The following is a 16223-nucleotide window of genomic DNA, read 5'->3' as shown; positions in this document are numbered from 1 at the left end:
TCAATTTCTGTAAGTGTAAATTTTAATTCCAGGTACATGAACGTACAAAAGTCTCCTTTTCACCATTTTCTTCAAATAAATGTGCCCAATTTTTAATTATTCGTTGAGTAATTGGAAAAAAAAGTAGTGAGTTTGTTTGTTTAAAGACAGTCTCACTTTATCGCCCTTGGTAGAGTGCCCTGGTGTCCCAGATCACAGCAACCTCCACCTCCTGGGCTTAGGCGATTCTCATGTCTCAGCCTCCTCCCGAGTAGCTGGGACTACAGGCGCCCGCCACAATGACCGACTATTTATTTTTGTTGTTGCAGTTTGGCCAACGCTGGGTTCAAACCGCCACCCTTGGTATATGGGGCCGGCGCCCTACCCACTGAGCCACAGGCACCGCCCGTAGCGAGCTTTTTTTTTTTTTTTTTACCATGGATATATGGGGTAGAATGAGACTTACTCTCCAATCCATAAGTTGAATATTTCCTTGTAGCAAGACATACATCATCTCCTGGCTTCCCTCTGCCTCCCTCATTTGTTCCTTCCCTGGGAGAGGCTTTCCAAATTGACAAGTAATGACATACTTACCATAGGTTGTTATGGACAGAGGTTGACATGCCCTGCTCTCCTGTGTCTCCTTGGCGCTGGCCTACCTTAGGGAGCACCACCACTCTTCTCTTTGCTGCACACTAGTAGCAGTAAAGACCCTGCCCCTGGGGGGGAAGTTGGCAGTGCTGCAGACCTTCTAATCAGTCACGTGGGGGTCAGCTCATTTTCCACAGATGTAATACTCATTAAAGTAAAGTAATACTTAATACATAAAGTAATACTCATTAGCATTAAAGGGGATATTTTGGCTATTATATGACTGTTTTTTGACATCTCAGTTGTTTCAGATTTCAGTAGGAAATAGAGTTCTTTTTGTTGGGTCCTCTCAAACCCCAGTAAGATATATACTTTCCTACAGACAGCATTTTCAATAACATTGGAAGCTCATTTGGAAGATGTCTGAAAATCAGATGTATTTTTGCCTCTCATATTTCATTTATCTAACAGATGAAAAGTTAAAAAAAAAAAACTATTAAAAAATATTTTGGGGGCCGAACGTGGTGGCTCACACCTGTATTCCTAGCACTCTGGAAAGCTAAGGCAGGTGGATTACCCTGAACTCACAGGTTCGAGACCAGCCTGATCAAGAGAGAGACCTTGTCTCTAAAAATAGCCAGGCATTGTGGCAGGCACCTGTAGTCCCAGCTACTTGGGAGGCTGAGGTAAGAGAACCACTTAAGCCCAAGAATTTGAGGTTGCTGTGAGCTATGACGCCATAGCACTCTATGAAGGGTGACAAAGTGAGACTCTGTCTCACGTTTCTATCTAAACGAGTAACACTCCTCTTTTGATGCAACTTTTTTTGTTGCTGTTTAGTGGGTCAGAGAAGGAAAGATGTAGTAGATAACTCACGAGTGTCTCCTCTCTTGAAAATCTCTCACTGATGGGCCATGGATTTGTACAAAATTTCCCACAATGCAACAAAATGCTTAAGATCTAAGGATTAAGGATATAGTCATGGTCACCAACCAGATCATACATTTGTTCTGTTAACTTCAGTCTTCTAGAATAAAACACACCACCAGATTGGGAGCTTTTTAAAATATAATTTAAAACTATTTTGTACCAGTACAATATATTAATTTTACAAATGTAAAATTTTCTCAGCTGTTAAAGCATTTGCAAAAACCACACATTCTACTTCAGCTTTATTGCACAATATCTATAAGAAAATATTAATTTTTAAATTAGAAAACATAAAAATGCTTTCAATATAGAAGAGACGATCTGATTTTGAAGACAATACTCTATAAGAATGTCTAATCAGAAAATAACAAACTTTCACAGAATACCAAGCAGGATAGATGCTTCGGCAGATCGGGTACAAAGTACTGTTTAAAACCAGTTCAATAAACTTTATCCAAACTGTATCATCATTCTTCATTAGAAATCTAGATACCACTCAAGGTAGTTTCTTATACTTAAAAAAGTTGAGGGATTTTTCACTGTGAGCATTCTGAATATCTCTTGTGTATCAAAAACACTTCCAACTTAGCCATTTGCAGGATTTTTTTTCCTTAATCCAGATTATCTCTGGCAACTGTTTTTAATGACTATTCATGATCATTTCGATTTCTTTATGCTAATAGAAAATGTCAAGTTAAATATACTTTTAAAACCTTGTCCTTTACAAAAATCAGTCTATAAATTTGCATCATAAAAATTAGTGTCAAGACCATCAAGATGGCCTTCATTTATGTGGTTGTTTATTAATTGGTTTTCCCAGAGTTGAGATGTCCCACTTATTTTCTGTAGTGTTATTAGGAAATAAATCCAAGCACGGAGCTGGAATCCCAAGATAAGTTAATAAGGCTACATGATGGATTTTAGTGGGATATGACCCTGGACCGATATACTAATGTAGGTGTTAAAATACTGACAGCAATTTTAATTCACCTCAGACAATTTAATTTGGAGATGCAAAAGGAAAAATGTTCATATATACATTACCAATGGTTGTATCACAGAAAAGAAGAACAATCCTTATTAGAAAAGGATTCATCAGATTGATACATAGACTATTCATTTCCTGTTAAAGCATGTTGATTCAATATCAAGTGTTTTCAAGTTTATGCCTTTGTGGCCTGGGAAATTACCTTTTGGAACTTATGGCCTGCATAAGCAAAGTCAAATATGATATTACACATTTGTGTAGAGAAAATAATTATTAAAATAGTGGTTATGCACTAACAAGTTTGTTGTAGGTAGACAGTATTATCAAAAACCCAGATGTTTATGAAAAAAGTTTGCATTATTTAGAATTTCTTCCTTAGGAATTAAAGCAGTTGCTTTTCTGGAACTGCATTTTTCAGAACTGCTCAAAGCACCTCATCTAGAATGAGTGTTTTAAAAATATATATATATAAAAAGTCTACACTGAGACTTCAAGCGTCACATATTTCACCTTTTATGGGCTTCTTATTATGCATCTCTTCCTTATGTCCTTCAGAATAAAATAAAAATAAACTCTCACATTCCATTAGAAAAAAATGGAAACATTCATGGTCTGAAACTTTTCTGCATTCCCCCAAATCTTGTACTATGTGCAATTTCCTCACATACCAGTTTTGAGGAAACCCCCTGATCATCTATCATGGAATAGTTAGCTAATAGACATGCCATAGAAAATTTACATTAATAGTAGTAAATAGTTTAAAATCTATTCCATAAAATAAAAATGTTCTATGACCTCAATTTAAATACATATCTGAAAAGCTAAAAGGAGGTTTTTTGTTTGTTTTTCAAAAGTGCTAATTATTACATTTACAAGTCTCTTCAAGACATTATGTCCAATTCTTTGTAAAACTAAACCTTGCTTTAGGCATACTGCTTGAAGAGTATCTAAGGAGCAGAAGGGGTGGGGGTGGGGGGATCACTTGTCAATTAATCCAGCTTCCTTAATTTTACTGAAGAAGAATTTCTCCAGGATATTGGCACATTTGTAGTATTCACTCTCAGGGGGGTTGTACTCTTTGCAATTAGTAAAGACTCGTTGTAAGTCTGCCATGAATAATTTCTTAGACACGTAGTACCTATTCTTGAGGCGTTCACTCATGGTTTTCAGATCTGCACAGGAAGAAAAATATATTAGCAATCTTTGACTCCCTTTAAACCCTAGTTCACAAAAGTAAAATGGGAAAGAAATCTAGGTTGTTGGTTTGATTATATTTTCTGTCATCCCACTGCCTTTGTTTAAGAGAAATTCTTACGATCAAGGAGAATAGTTTTTAGGTCTTATATTCTTTCTTTTGGGTGTTTTTTTAAACATAAAATCCCAGCCATTTAAACAGTCAAGGGACTATCATTAGTCATCTGGTTCAATCCCCTATTCAGTGCAAGGAAGCTAAGTAGATTAGCAACAGTAAGTATGATAAACTGACTACAGTTAGCTATTCATTCAGAATTATACAGAAGAGGCCTATCTACATGGAGTAGAGCAGGTGGGACATTTGTATTAAATCATTTCATTACTTAAAACAATCAGACTGAGTTTGTTTCACTAAATTTACAGTTGCTTTGGCATTAGATGACTAAAGCTAGAGAAACTGATCATAAATATATCTGCAAATATACCAATGACCCTGTATGTAAAATGGTTCAAATTAATTTTGTTTCCTGTTCCATCAATGAAATAAGAATGACAAACTTTACTTAATCCATTTTCTAAAGCAAGTAAGCCTTGTGGGACTACTTTAAATTGTACTATTTTACAAGTGAAAACTATTTCATCTAAACTGGTAAGACTACATCCTCAACCTTTACTGTTAGAACAAATTTAAAGAATTCCATGCAGATTAAAAGATGCTAACGTTTGTCTATTTATGGATCACTGGTTGTCTTTATGTCTGGTTCTTTTGTTAAAAGTTATAATTGTCTTAACTATGCATGGAAAAATGAGTCAAAATGGAAAAGGAAAAAAAAAAAAAACACTCCTGAATACCAACACGTAAAATTCCCTCTGTTATTAAATTTTCCAGAGGGAAAGAAACTTATAACCAAATACATTGGGATTATCATTTAATAAGATAAGTTAAGGTACAACATCCTCAAATGGGAAGAAATTCATTTGCATCAATAGCCTAAACCACCATAAACCATCAAAGAAATGGAAAACTTCTGCTCTGCCTATCTCTTTTGCTTAAAGTCTACCTCATTTACAGTGTATGTCATCCCATCTGTAAGCTCAACTTTCAATTTTTCTTTCTTCTCTAAATTAACCGGAGTTTGGAGGGGAAGACAAATTTGAAAGTGTTAGGATACACTTAAGACTCAGCAAATGCCCCACCGCCTCACCCAAGTGCAACTGAACACATCAAGATGTTCTCTATTTAAGAAGGAAAGAACAATGAAACTGTGCCTCTCTAAGTAAAATTAGACATCTGTACTTCTTCTACTTAAAGGCCTACCACTTAAGATAGGATGTCCAATATATTTATGTTTTAGAAGAAAAAGACATGCAATCAAAAAGAGGGAAGAGAAAGGAAAAGAAAAAAAAAGGGAAGGGAATGGGAAGGGAAGGAAAAAAATGAGGAGAGGAGAAGAAAGAAGAAGAGAAAAAAGAAAAGAAAAGGGGATGAAACTGAAAAAAGGGGGGATGAAACCTTACACACAAAATGTTTGTCCAAAACCTTTTCCAATTTAAGGGGGTTTGGGGGGTGGGGAGGTTTATTTGTTTGTTTTTTTCCCAACTTGAGAATTCTAGGTAAACAGGAAAATACTGCCTAGCCATCCACAGGTGATAAGAAGCCCTCCTCAGGCCAGACTACACAAGCAATGTGCAGTATGTGCCTCCCTAAGGGAAAGAGGTTAGATCCCATGTTTTTGGAAAAATCCAAGATGGCAATAATGGGGAAATATAAAATTATTGTCAGGTTTTTTTTCTTTTTTTTTGAGGCAGAGTCTCACCATGTTGCCCTCAGTAGAGTGCCGTGGCATCACAGCCATAGCAAACTCAAACTCCTGGGCTCAAACGATTCTCTTGCCTCAGCCTCCCAAGTAGCTGGGACTACAGGCACCCGCCACAACATCTGGGTTTTTTTTTGTTGTTGTTGTTGCAGTAGTCATTGTTGTCTAGCTGGCCTGGGCTGGGTTCAAACCCACCAGCCTGGGTGTATGTGGCTGGCGCCATAACCAGTATGCTACGGGAGCTGAGCCAATTTGTCAGTCTTATCTTCAATACGTGACCGTCTTAGGAAAAAGACTGAACATTTTGCTCAGCAGCTAAACAATATCTGGAAATAATTACTGCTCCATTGAAGAACACTGTTTACTATTTTAATTAACTTTATCTTGCATATATCCTAACCTGTCACTAAAAGAGGTCAATTTCCCTTCCCAAGCCTATATAAGTGGTATCTAACTGAAGAAGCTCACACCCTTCTCAAGCTGTACCAAGCAAAAAACTTCCGGAAGGCAGGCTGTGACTACGACAGGCAGGATCTGCCAGACCTACCAATGCAGGTGTTCAGAGTGAGCATGGGTGGGGGCTGGAAGGGAATTATTCTCCCCTGACTCATAAAACTTCCCACAACGGTTTCACAAAAGGAACTAAGATGGTCCATGGGATAAGGATGCAAAAAATCAGTTAACTTATGGTTGGATATAGACACAAAGAATTTTAACATACTTTTTACACAGGGAAAAATACTGATTCCCAAATCATCCTTCCATTCAGAATTTTAGACTGAGTTAACCTTTCCTTTGGTTTTCTTGTACTGAAATATGTAGCAGTAAGGCAGAGAGAAGAGGGAAAGAAAAGCATAGAGATGCATGTCTATTTTAAGAAGTATAAGCTACTAAAATCATTACTACAACTTTATTCACATGGCATTCATGTGAAAATTAATGCCATAGAAAATAACTGTAAATAATTTTCAACTATCAAAGAGCTAATGGATCCCTATCCTTCTTCCTTTTCACATTTTAACTCTTAGCACCTGGAATAGACTACAAGCAGAAAAGAAACAGAAGACTCTGGCTCTCTCCAAAACATGGCCACATAACTTATTCAAAAGAAAACTTTTGATGAAGCTTAAAATAAGAGTATGTACCATCACACAGTATCCGCTAAAGGCTCGGAAAATTAAGAATTGCATAAACTAGAACTTTTCCCTCTGAAAGTACAGCAGTCAAGCAACTTAATCTAACTTCTTAGGGATTAGCCATTTATGACAAACAGACTCAAAACATATCAAGAGGACAACTAGATGATTTTCTTTTGCAACCAACCAGGTAGAATATGAGCAAGGTTAAGTACAAACAGCTTTCACACCTAGTACTATCTACAGTTTCCCTGGACTTTCTGCATCTAGTGTTGAATGCATGTGGGCTTTAAAAGAATGTCCCTGATGAAGACAGCCACCCTCTTCTCCTTTATCATTCTGCTCTGACATCACTGTCCTTCCACTAGTACATGGAATCCCACCACCTCTCATCTCCTTCCTACCCTACAAGAGAGGAGTACCAATCAACCTGAGCAGCCATTTGTCCCCCACACCTCCATCCAGACAGTTTTAAATCTATACTTAGAAAATGTTAATGGCATTACCCATGGGGAACCTTATCACTTCATAATATCCGGGAGCTTCTGTTCTCTTCACAGGTTCCATGAAGGGCCAAGCGCTTTGATGGCTCTTGGGTAAAGAAAAAAGTAAGGTATCTAATATGAAAATTCCATGTGGGAAATCATTTCAAAATATCTGCGTGAGTGAATAAAGAGAATACCCACCTTCACCTGCTGAAGAATGCTCTTGAGTGTGCTGTAAAGCTGGTCAGGGTCTTTGGGCTCTTTACTTGAAAGGAAAAGAGTAAATGACAAGAAGCAATGATTAGCGTTTTACCCTCTTGCCAGCTGATTACTGGTCAGCTCATTCTTACAAAAACCCAAAAGTGGAAACATTCCAGAATTTTTTATGAACATCAAAGCCCACCAACTGTTGTATTAGTGATTACAATTAGTTTGCCCTTTTTCTCTAAGGTGCTGGGAAGGAGAAAAAAAAAATCACTGCTATTAACATCTTTGTGCCCACCAACTTACCTTTTTTCCTTTCCACTTGGTTTCCAGCCTGTCTCTCCTAAACAGCAACAAAATTAAACATTGAATGAGAACTGCTTTTGGTCAAGAGAGTAACATAGTCAATACTTATCAAACACACAATAAATTATAGTCATGCCACAAGAAAAGTCTATTTCTGGGAAGAGACTGAAATTAATGTTATTTAGTTACTTCCTCATACAGCTAACAACATAAAACCCTAAGAGATACTCACAGAAACAATGCTGAGATGATGCTTCCCCGTGTGGTACTGTCTAAAGCAGGAGCTCCAAATTTGCAGAAGAAAACATATCCAGTACTATAGACATGTGTATTTTTCTAACTGTAAGTTGAATTTTTGCTAATGACCATGTGAAAGAGTTAATCTGTTATTTTAAGTCAGAACAAACTCTATCTTAGTCTGTTTTCTCTGGCCAAAATCCTGCTTACAATGCGAGATGGTTTAATGTAGCAACCTGGAACACAGCCTGGAGTCCCATAGAACTGGATTTGATTTCCTACTTTCCCTAAAGGATAACTTTACTCCAAATAAGTTACTTAACCTCTTGCCTTTCAGTTTATCAGTCTATAAAAAGAAGTGTAAAACTTAAGTGATATTATCCCTACTGAGGTTACTTGATGTATGTAAAAAAAAAAAAAAAAAAAAAAACAGATGAATGCCTAGAACAAGTAGGCATTCAATGATATAGTAGCTATTATGCCATTAACAAGGATTATTATTAGGGAAGTAGAATTTCTGGATTTAGCAGTCAAAGAAAAATCTGCTATAAGGTAGATATAATGAAGTAATGTTCCTAATTAAAGTCTTATTTTTTTCCTGAAGAATTTTAGTTTCTTTGAGTTTGTTTTGTTTATTAAATCTTCAGTATACTAGAATAACCTGGATTTGAACTGTATAAAATTGCTGAATCATATCCGATAGCTTCTGATCTATAAAAACAGCTATTTTGTCTGGTTTAATCCACTGCAACTCATGTCTAACCTACAAACAAGAACGCTTAGGAAACTGCTCTAAAATAGGGAACTGGAAACAAATGATGATTTCCATCACATCCAGAAAATAATCTTTTTTGGAAGTTTGGGTAAGGTAATTTAGCCAAGCATAGATCTTATAGGTTACAACCACGATGGCAATGAGACATACTGCAAACAGCAAGATGTCTGAAGATCAGAACTGGGCAACTTCTCACTCTGACCATTACTGGCTATGTGAACGTTATTGTTAAATATGCAACCATTCTAAGATTCCGTTTCCCTGTGTGTACAAGTAGAATTTCCCTAGCTTCAAGGTTACATATATGTAGTGCCTAGCACTGTTACAGATGGCGGGCTCTTCACAAATACCATGATGAGGGGGTATTTAAACCCTTTGGTCTATTTGGATTGGGAGATACAGAAAGCATTTGCTGCCTTCTTGAAGGACTAGAGATAATACAGAGACAGGCAGGGCAGTAAAGCTTTTCAAGTTACTATACTCTGGGAATTGTTTCAAATACAACTCATAGCATTACTAAAAGATTTTGCTTTTAAAAGAAGGTCTATACATACTAATTCCAGGAATGCTTTCTATAGGAATCTGTCGAACTCCGTCTTTGAAACATGAAAGTCCAGGGTAGACTTTTCGAATCTGAGCCTGTTTTCTTTCAATCAGTTTTTTAATTATCTGTTAAAACACAGGAAGAAAAGGTGTTTAGTAAAAAGAAATCTGTGGGTATAGTTCAAGTCAGTCAACCTAACAAAATGTTTCCTAACAAAATATATTTTTATGAAACAAAATGAGAGAAGTTGAATGCTATTTAAACAAATGAAAACATTCTGTTGCATCATTTAGTCACATTCATACAACCATCTTTCTTGTCCATGCCATGCAGAAAAGCCAATATTAACAGAACACACTGTCCCTTGGGCCCGCTTGTCATCTTCAGTGTGAGAGTCAATTATTTTACTTTGCTTCTCTGAGGATCTGCTGCCAGAATTACAGGAAAGCAGCCCTGAGTATTCCCTACATGGTGAAGTCACAGAACCTCTTTATACCCAGCCACTAGGAACTGATCCCTTCAGACTGGAGGGATAGATGTACAGACCCCAGAAAAGCCCCCAAATGTGGAATAGTTACAGCCTATTATTTAAACTTTTGAGGGTTTGAGTACCAACCTACTCTGTCTGCATCAAAAAAGCAGCTCTAAACTTTTATCTGTTCACACAAACAGGACATGAGCTGCTGGGGGACGGGGGGAGTTGGGAATATTGAAAGCTGTTTGTTTTGTAAAATAATTCCTAATGCACTGAGGTAATTACTTCACTGTGAAAGACAGTGTGGTTTTCCCTTAAAACAAAACAAAGAAAACCTCAAAAATCTCCATCCTGAAATTAACCATATCATAACCAAATTTCGGGGAAAAAAAAAAAAACAGTAAAAGTCACTAGTTGAATTTGCAAAAGAAAATAAATTCTATTTCCTACCTGTTTGATTTCAAACATTTGACTGGTAAACACTGCAACACGAATATGTAATTCTAATAGTTAAATAAAGAACTTCATAAAATGAATGGTATCAATAAAAGTATATTCCTGGTAAACCTACATCAGTGCTGTCCAATAAAAATGTAATATGAGCCACTCATATCATTTAAATTTTTCTAGTAGCCATATAAAAAAAGGAAAAAGGAACAAGTGAAATAGATTTTTTTTTTCTTTTTCAAGCCAACAGTCTTACTGTGTCACACTCAGTAGAGTGCAGTGGCGTCACAGCTCACAGTAACCTCACACTCCTGGGCTTAAGCGATTCTCTGGCCTCAGTCTCCCAAGTAGCTGGGACGATAGGTGCCCACCACAATGCCCAGCTATTTTTTGATTGCAGTTGTCATTGTTGTTTTAGCAGGCCTGGGCTGGGCTTGAACCTGCCAGCTTGGTGTATGTGGCCAGCGCCCTATTCACTAAGCTAAGGGTGCAAAGCCTGAAATAAATTTTAATAGCATATTTATTTAACTCATTATATCCAAAATGTCCTTGTAACATATAATTAGCAGGAGAAAAGTTATAAGATATTATATTTAACATTCCTTTATTCAAACAAAGTCTTCAACATCAGAGAATTTTATATGTACAGCATGCCTTAACTTGGAAAAACCAGGTATCAAGCGCTCAGTAGCCATGTGTGGCTAGTAGCTGCCTCTCTCTGTACACAGCTGATCTAAATGGGTGTTTTCCATTTATTTATAAATCCTAAGGGCAATGTCTTAAATGGATACCTTCAGAAAATATATTGAGAACTATGTTTCAATTTATAATGTTTTCTTCTCTTTACCAAGAGCCTCTCAAATATAATGATCTTCCAGCTGGCTTTCCGGACACCTCACGTAGTACCTTAATGATTGTGGGCTCCTGAGAAGTGACTCAGTGCTAATGAAAGTGGGAGGCTTCCTAACCTCTGTACCTTCAAGGATCACTCTAGAAAAAAGAGACATTTTACTTATGTCCCAATGTCTTTTTTTTTTTTTTTTTGAGACAGAGTCTCACTATGTTGCCCTTGGTAGAGTGCCATGGAGTCACAGCTCATAGCAACTTCAAACTCTTGGGCTTAAGCAATTCTCTTGCCTCAGCCTCCCAAGTAGCTGGGACTACAGGTGTTCTAATACCTTAACTTTACTTCCCTAGAAAATGTCTTTACTTCAACTCCCCACCAAGAACTCAAAATCAAAACCTTCCAAATGAAAGTAAGTCCTCATCTTCATCTCCTAAAGTCCCTATCTCAGTCCTGTGACCTATTAGATTTATGGTCTCCTCAAACAGAAAATTTGGGAGGCTTCCTCATCTCCAAAATATCACCAGGCTTCAGCATACCTCCTTACCAAAAAAAGGCATTAATTTTCCCCATCCTAATTTTGACTCTTCAAAACACATGTGGATTAAGATTTAAGAATTAACCCACCACAGTTTACCTGCACACGCACACACACACACTCATATACCTCCAATTCTGCCTGCTCATAGCCTATTCACACTTTCTCCAATAGTGCAAATAGTGCCTTTCACTATTTGCTCTATTCATTCACATACTGATTCTACCTACTAAAATGCCCATGAATCTACCTACATTAGCCCCTGAGACTCTGCTCATGCTGATTCCATTACCAGTCTATCCAGTTCAAAACAAATCTCACACAGAGCCATCTCAGATAACGCTAGGTCCCTACAGACCCACCCTTCCCTTGGCATCAACACACAAAGTAGCATTTAATTGTCCACTGTCCCGTCCACCTGTCTAACTGGAGTAGTTTTCTCTCTCCATATCCACTAATGATAACTACAGTTCTGTTCTTGGATGTTTTCAGAGGCTAGCAAAAGTCCTCAATATATTTACCATTTGTTTGCTGTCACCATCAGTGGAAGAGATTTTTCACAGTTGTAATAAAAGTTACTTGTAAAAATCATTTGAGTTCTCTTGAAGAAGATACTGTGTGAATCCAAATACCTTGTTTATTATTGTGACTTAAGATCTCTTTTTTAAAAAGCCAGGTTTAGAGCCAGGCACAGTGGCTCAAGCCTGTAATCTTTGCACTCTGGGAGGCCAAGGCGGGTGGATTGCCTGAGCTCATGAGTTTGAAACCAGCCTGAGCCAGAGTGAGACCTGGTCTCTAAAAATAGCCACGCACTGTGGCGGGCACCTGTAGTCCCAGCTACTTGAGAGGCTGAGGCAAGAGAATCACTTGAGCCCGAGAGTTTAAGGTTGCTGTGAACTTTTGAGGCCATAGCACTCTACTGAGGGCAAGAAAATGAGATTCTGTCTCAAAAAAAAAAAAAACCTAGGTTTAGGTGGTTAGGTGGCACCAGACTTCTAAAAGGAGGCTAACAGCTCCAAACCTCCATTAGTCATTCCATGGCATGTGGGAAAGAAGGCTGGAGGCAAAGGGGACAAGAGAGGGAGAAGGATCCAAGAGCAGAGGAGAAAAAATGGGAGGAAGGAGCACTGGCCTCTAAAAAGTTGACTGCTTTGTCAGCCATCTAAAATAACTCTGTGAGGGTGGCGCCTGTGGCTCAGTGAGGTAGGGCCCCGGCCCCATATACCAAGGGTAGCAGGTTCAAACCCGGCCGTGGTCAAACTGCAACAACACCACCACCAAAAAATAGCCCTCTGAAAGGCTGGGCATGGTGGTTCACACCTGTAATCCTAGCACTCTGGAAGGCCAAGGAGGGTGGATGGCCTGAGCTCACAGGCTTGCGACTGAGCCACAGCAAGACCTTATCTCTAAAAATAGCCCAGAGTTGTGGCAGGCACCTATAGTACCAGCTACTTGGGAGGCTGAGGCAAGAGAATCGCTTGAGCCCAAAAGTTTGGGCTTGCTGTGAGCTGTGACACTATGGCACTCTACCGAGGGCCACAAAGTGAGACTCTGTCTCAAAAGAAAAAAATAAATAAATAAAATAAAATAAATAAAATAGCTCTGTGCTTCTCTTCCCGCTTTTGCCTTTAGGTTTGACGGGCCAACAGATCATACAGAATGTGAATCCACAGGCTCTGCCAAGGGAATCCTGCTCTCAGCTAACAGCCTGGGGATGAATTGGTGCTGCTGGGAGAAGAGGGGGGGAGGACAGAGCAGCTGACAACAGTGATGGCTTTAGCTGGCCAGCAGCCTCTGATGCGGAACAATGTGCCGCTGAATCCAGACCTGCTCATTAAGCACCAAAGAGAACAATGAGGAAAGCCAGCTCTTCACAGAGAGCCAGGCAGAGAGGAGCCTGCTGCGCTTTATTAACTCTTCCAAGTGCCCTACTTGGAATTCTCTCTCAGGCTGACATCTTTGAACAAGAAGCAAAAGTTGTTTTTCTTTTCTAATTTGGGGGAAAAAAAAAAAAGCTTTGCTCACTTCACTTCCATGGGAGGCATAAGAACAAGTCTGAGCCAATTTAAATAAAAAGAAAATAATGTATTGAGTAACTAGCAGGCATCAGACACTGTGTGCAGAACTGAACAGCTGTTACGTCAGGAACACCTGACAAAAAACCAAGACCTTAGGTTAAGGATGTTAGTAGAAATCAGAAAACAAAGATGGGTTTAAGACAGATGTCTCCTTTAGTTATTTCTCAGACAACAGCGTACTAGAATGAGTAACAGAAGTATCAAGTGGAATTGATGTGGGGTGACACAGCTGCAAACTCCTAGTTTTCTCAACTCCAATGAACTGGGGATCGCCAAGCACTTTATGATCCTGGGCTTAACATACAGATTCATTTGTTCAATAAACAGGTTTGCGTACTCCCCAATATGCCCTTTTTATGGTGTTTTTCTTTCCCGCCTTAGAGAAATTTAAAATGACTATGTAGTCAAATCAATCAACCTTTCTCTTTTACTGTTTCTCTTTTAGTTAGTATATGTAAAAGATGTCACCCAAATATCACATAACAAGTCACTATTCCCTAGAAGGACAGGCCTTATATGCCTTCAGAACTTGAAATGCAAAAGGACAGATTAATACACAACAGTATAAATGTCTACGGAAGATGAATAACTGTAATTCAAATGGGTGGATCAAACCAGTACTGGAGGAGAAAACAGAGCACAGGCTAAAATGGTTTGATTTGCACGTACGTTGGGGAAAAAGAGTTGGTAATAAATGAAGACACCAGAAAGAGGGGTAAGGAATCAGGGATTGCCTTTGGAGACTAGAAAGAAGACACATTTTCAGCATTTGGAGATGAAAGTAAATAGATAAGACTAGGAGGGATAAGGGAGGCCAAGATGTAACAGGCCTTGAAAGTAAAGTTAAAATCTGTCACTGTATTTTTCACCTTTTTTATTTTATACCAATTTAACAGTTACTGACACTCTTAGAAATGGGGACCTAAGAAGAAATGTAGATAAACCGTAGCACACTAAGATTATGATACCTAGTAGTCCCACACACAAAGAACCTGGTGGAATGGAACCCACCCAGTTTAAGACTGGCCTGTAAGAGGTGGCGCCTGTGGCTCAAAGGAGTAGGGCGCCAGCCCCAAATGCCAGAGGTGGCAAGTTCAAACCCAGCCTGGGCCAAAAACTGCAAAAAAAAAAAAAGACTGGCCTGTACGGAAGGAATACGAGTCAATGGCTTCCTTACCTCCTTCTGCTTTTTGATGATGACAGAAAATTCTGTGTACGGGATCCGTGGATTTAGCTCACATCCCATTAAAGTGGCTCCTTCATAATCCTTGATATAGCCAACATATTTGGTTTTAGGTATTTTGATTTCTTTGGAGAAACCCTGTAATGCAAATAAGTGCATTCACATGGTTGTGATGCATCAAGTATCTCTTGAGTGCTAATGATATGCCAGGCCCTGTACAAGGAATCAAGACATGCTTCTTTCAAGCTCTCACTGGACTACCCTGAAGAGGATTAGCCTGAAGTTCAAAACATCAGGAAACAAACTGCAATTAGGAAGCAAGACAATGGGAAAAAATTGACCCTAATACAACAGAAATAATATTGAAAAATTTGAAACAAGAACCTATATTAAGTAAAAGTTAGGTTTGATTGTGCATTAGCTACATAATAAACATGACTGATGCAAATTGCCCCCAAAGTGGTGAGGGAGTCCCCAGAATTTTTAACAAATTAATAACTAACAATGATCTAATTCTGAAAGAAAAATAAAGCAATTAGAACCTTGATGTTGAGGAAATGAAATATCAGGCAAAAAACTATCAGACCATCACTATACATGGTCGTTTCAATGACATTAATGCTTTCCAATATATTATTCATTTACATACTTTAAGCTGTAGTAGCAGAGTGCTACAGGGTATATATTCAAAATTACAAATAATACATTAATAATATAAACATAATTTTCCTTAAAATGTCTACTTCGGTTATTTGCAGAAAATGACTCGGATTTCAGAACTGTCATCAGCAGTTTCCCGCCTCATCTTTCAATAAATATTTATTTTCCAAGCAATTATTACTATTATCTTCAAAGAGGACTAAAGGCAAATCATTTAAGAACCATGCCTGAGATCTTATGCTTTGAAGTATGGTTACAGCCTAGAAAAGCTGACACTCAAGCCCTTGATAAAAAATCCCATTGAGTTCTCTCAAGTGAGTTTCACCATAAAAGTCACAAACATATCTCAAAGCATGAGATGAAAATAAATAGGAGATTAATTATCTGCCATCAGAGTAGAAAAAGCTTTCTAGTGATATAAGAGCATATAAAAAAGTTAACAGATTTATGTAATAAAACCCTAAAATTCTGTAAAGTATAAGAAAAAATTATAAGCAATGTTGAAACAAATATCATACAAGGTTAACATCATTATATACAGTTATCTTAAATCAATATAAATCTAAATATTTTAATAGAAAAAGAGGCAAGATACAATGATCTGGCAATCCCCCCAAAAAAGAAATACAAAGGGTCAATAAACGCAAAAAAAAAAAAAATGAAACCTCACAGTGATCACATAAATTCAAGCATACACAATTTATTACCAGGAACAGGGGTAAAAATATCTTTTTCAATTATCAACTCCTTTCCCGACAAGAACAGAAATTTTTACAGTATTTGGCAATACATAATAATAACCTTAAAAATCT

The 16223-nt window shown here is 37.8% G+C and overlaps 1 protein-coding gene across 2 annotated transcripts in view; it reads right to left on the bottom strand.

Annotated features, from left to right (window-relative positions):
• Positions 1 to 1620: 1620 nt before the first annotated feature.
• The window catches only part of KAT2B (lysine acetyltransferase 2B), a 119038-nt gene continuing 104435 nt past the window's right edge, over positions 1621 to 16223 (bottom strand). Inside the window, exons 13-18 of one of the 2 annotated variants that reach the window (XM_053599924.1) lie at positions 14746 to 14889; positions 9197 to 9311; positions 7631 to 7667; positions 7322 to 7385; positions 7142 to 7226; positions 1621 to 3660 (exon numbers count right to left, since the gene is read on the bottom strand). In XM_053599924.1, coding sequence (XP_053455899.1) covers positions 3467 to 3660; positions 7142 to 7226; positions 7322 to 7385; positions 7631 to 7667; positions 9197 to 9311; positions 14746 to 14889 — 639 coding nt within the window. In that variant the 3' untranslated portion in view covers positions 1621 to 3466. Of the gene's footprint in view, positions 3661 to 7141; positions 7227 to 7321; positions 7386 to 7622; positions 7668 to 9196; positions 9312 to 14745; positions 14890 to 16223 lie in introns of those variants that run through there. The other variant, XR_008381763.1, reaches the window with a different exon arrangement.

Source organism: Nycticebus coucang, chromosome 8 (assembly GCF_027406575.1).
Source record: "Nycticebus coucang isolate mNycCou1 chromosome 8, mNycCou1.pri, whole genome shotgun sequence".
Taxonomy (NCBI): domain Eukaryota; kingdom Metazoa; phylum Chordata; class Mammalia; order Primates; family Lorisidae; genus Nycticebus; species Nycticebus coucang.
The sequence above is the reverse complement of the archived record's forward strand: the minus strand, read 5'-3'. Positions and strand labels throughout refer to the sequence as shown.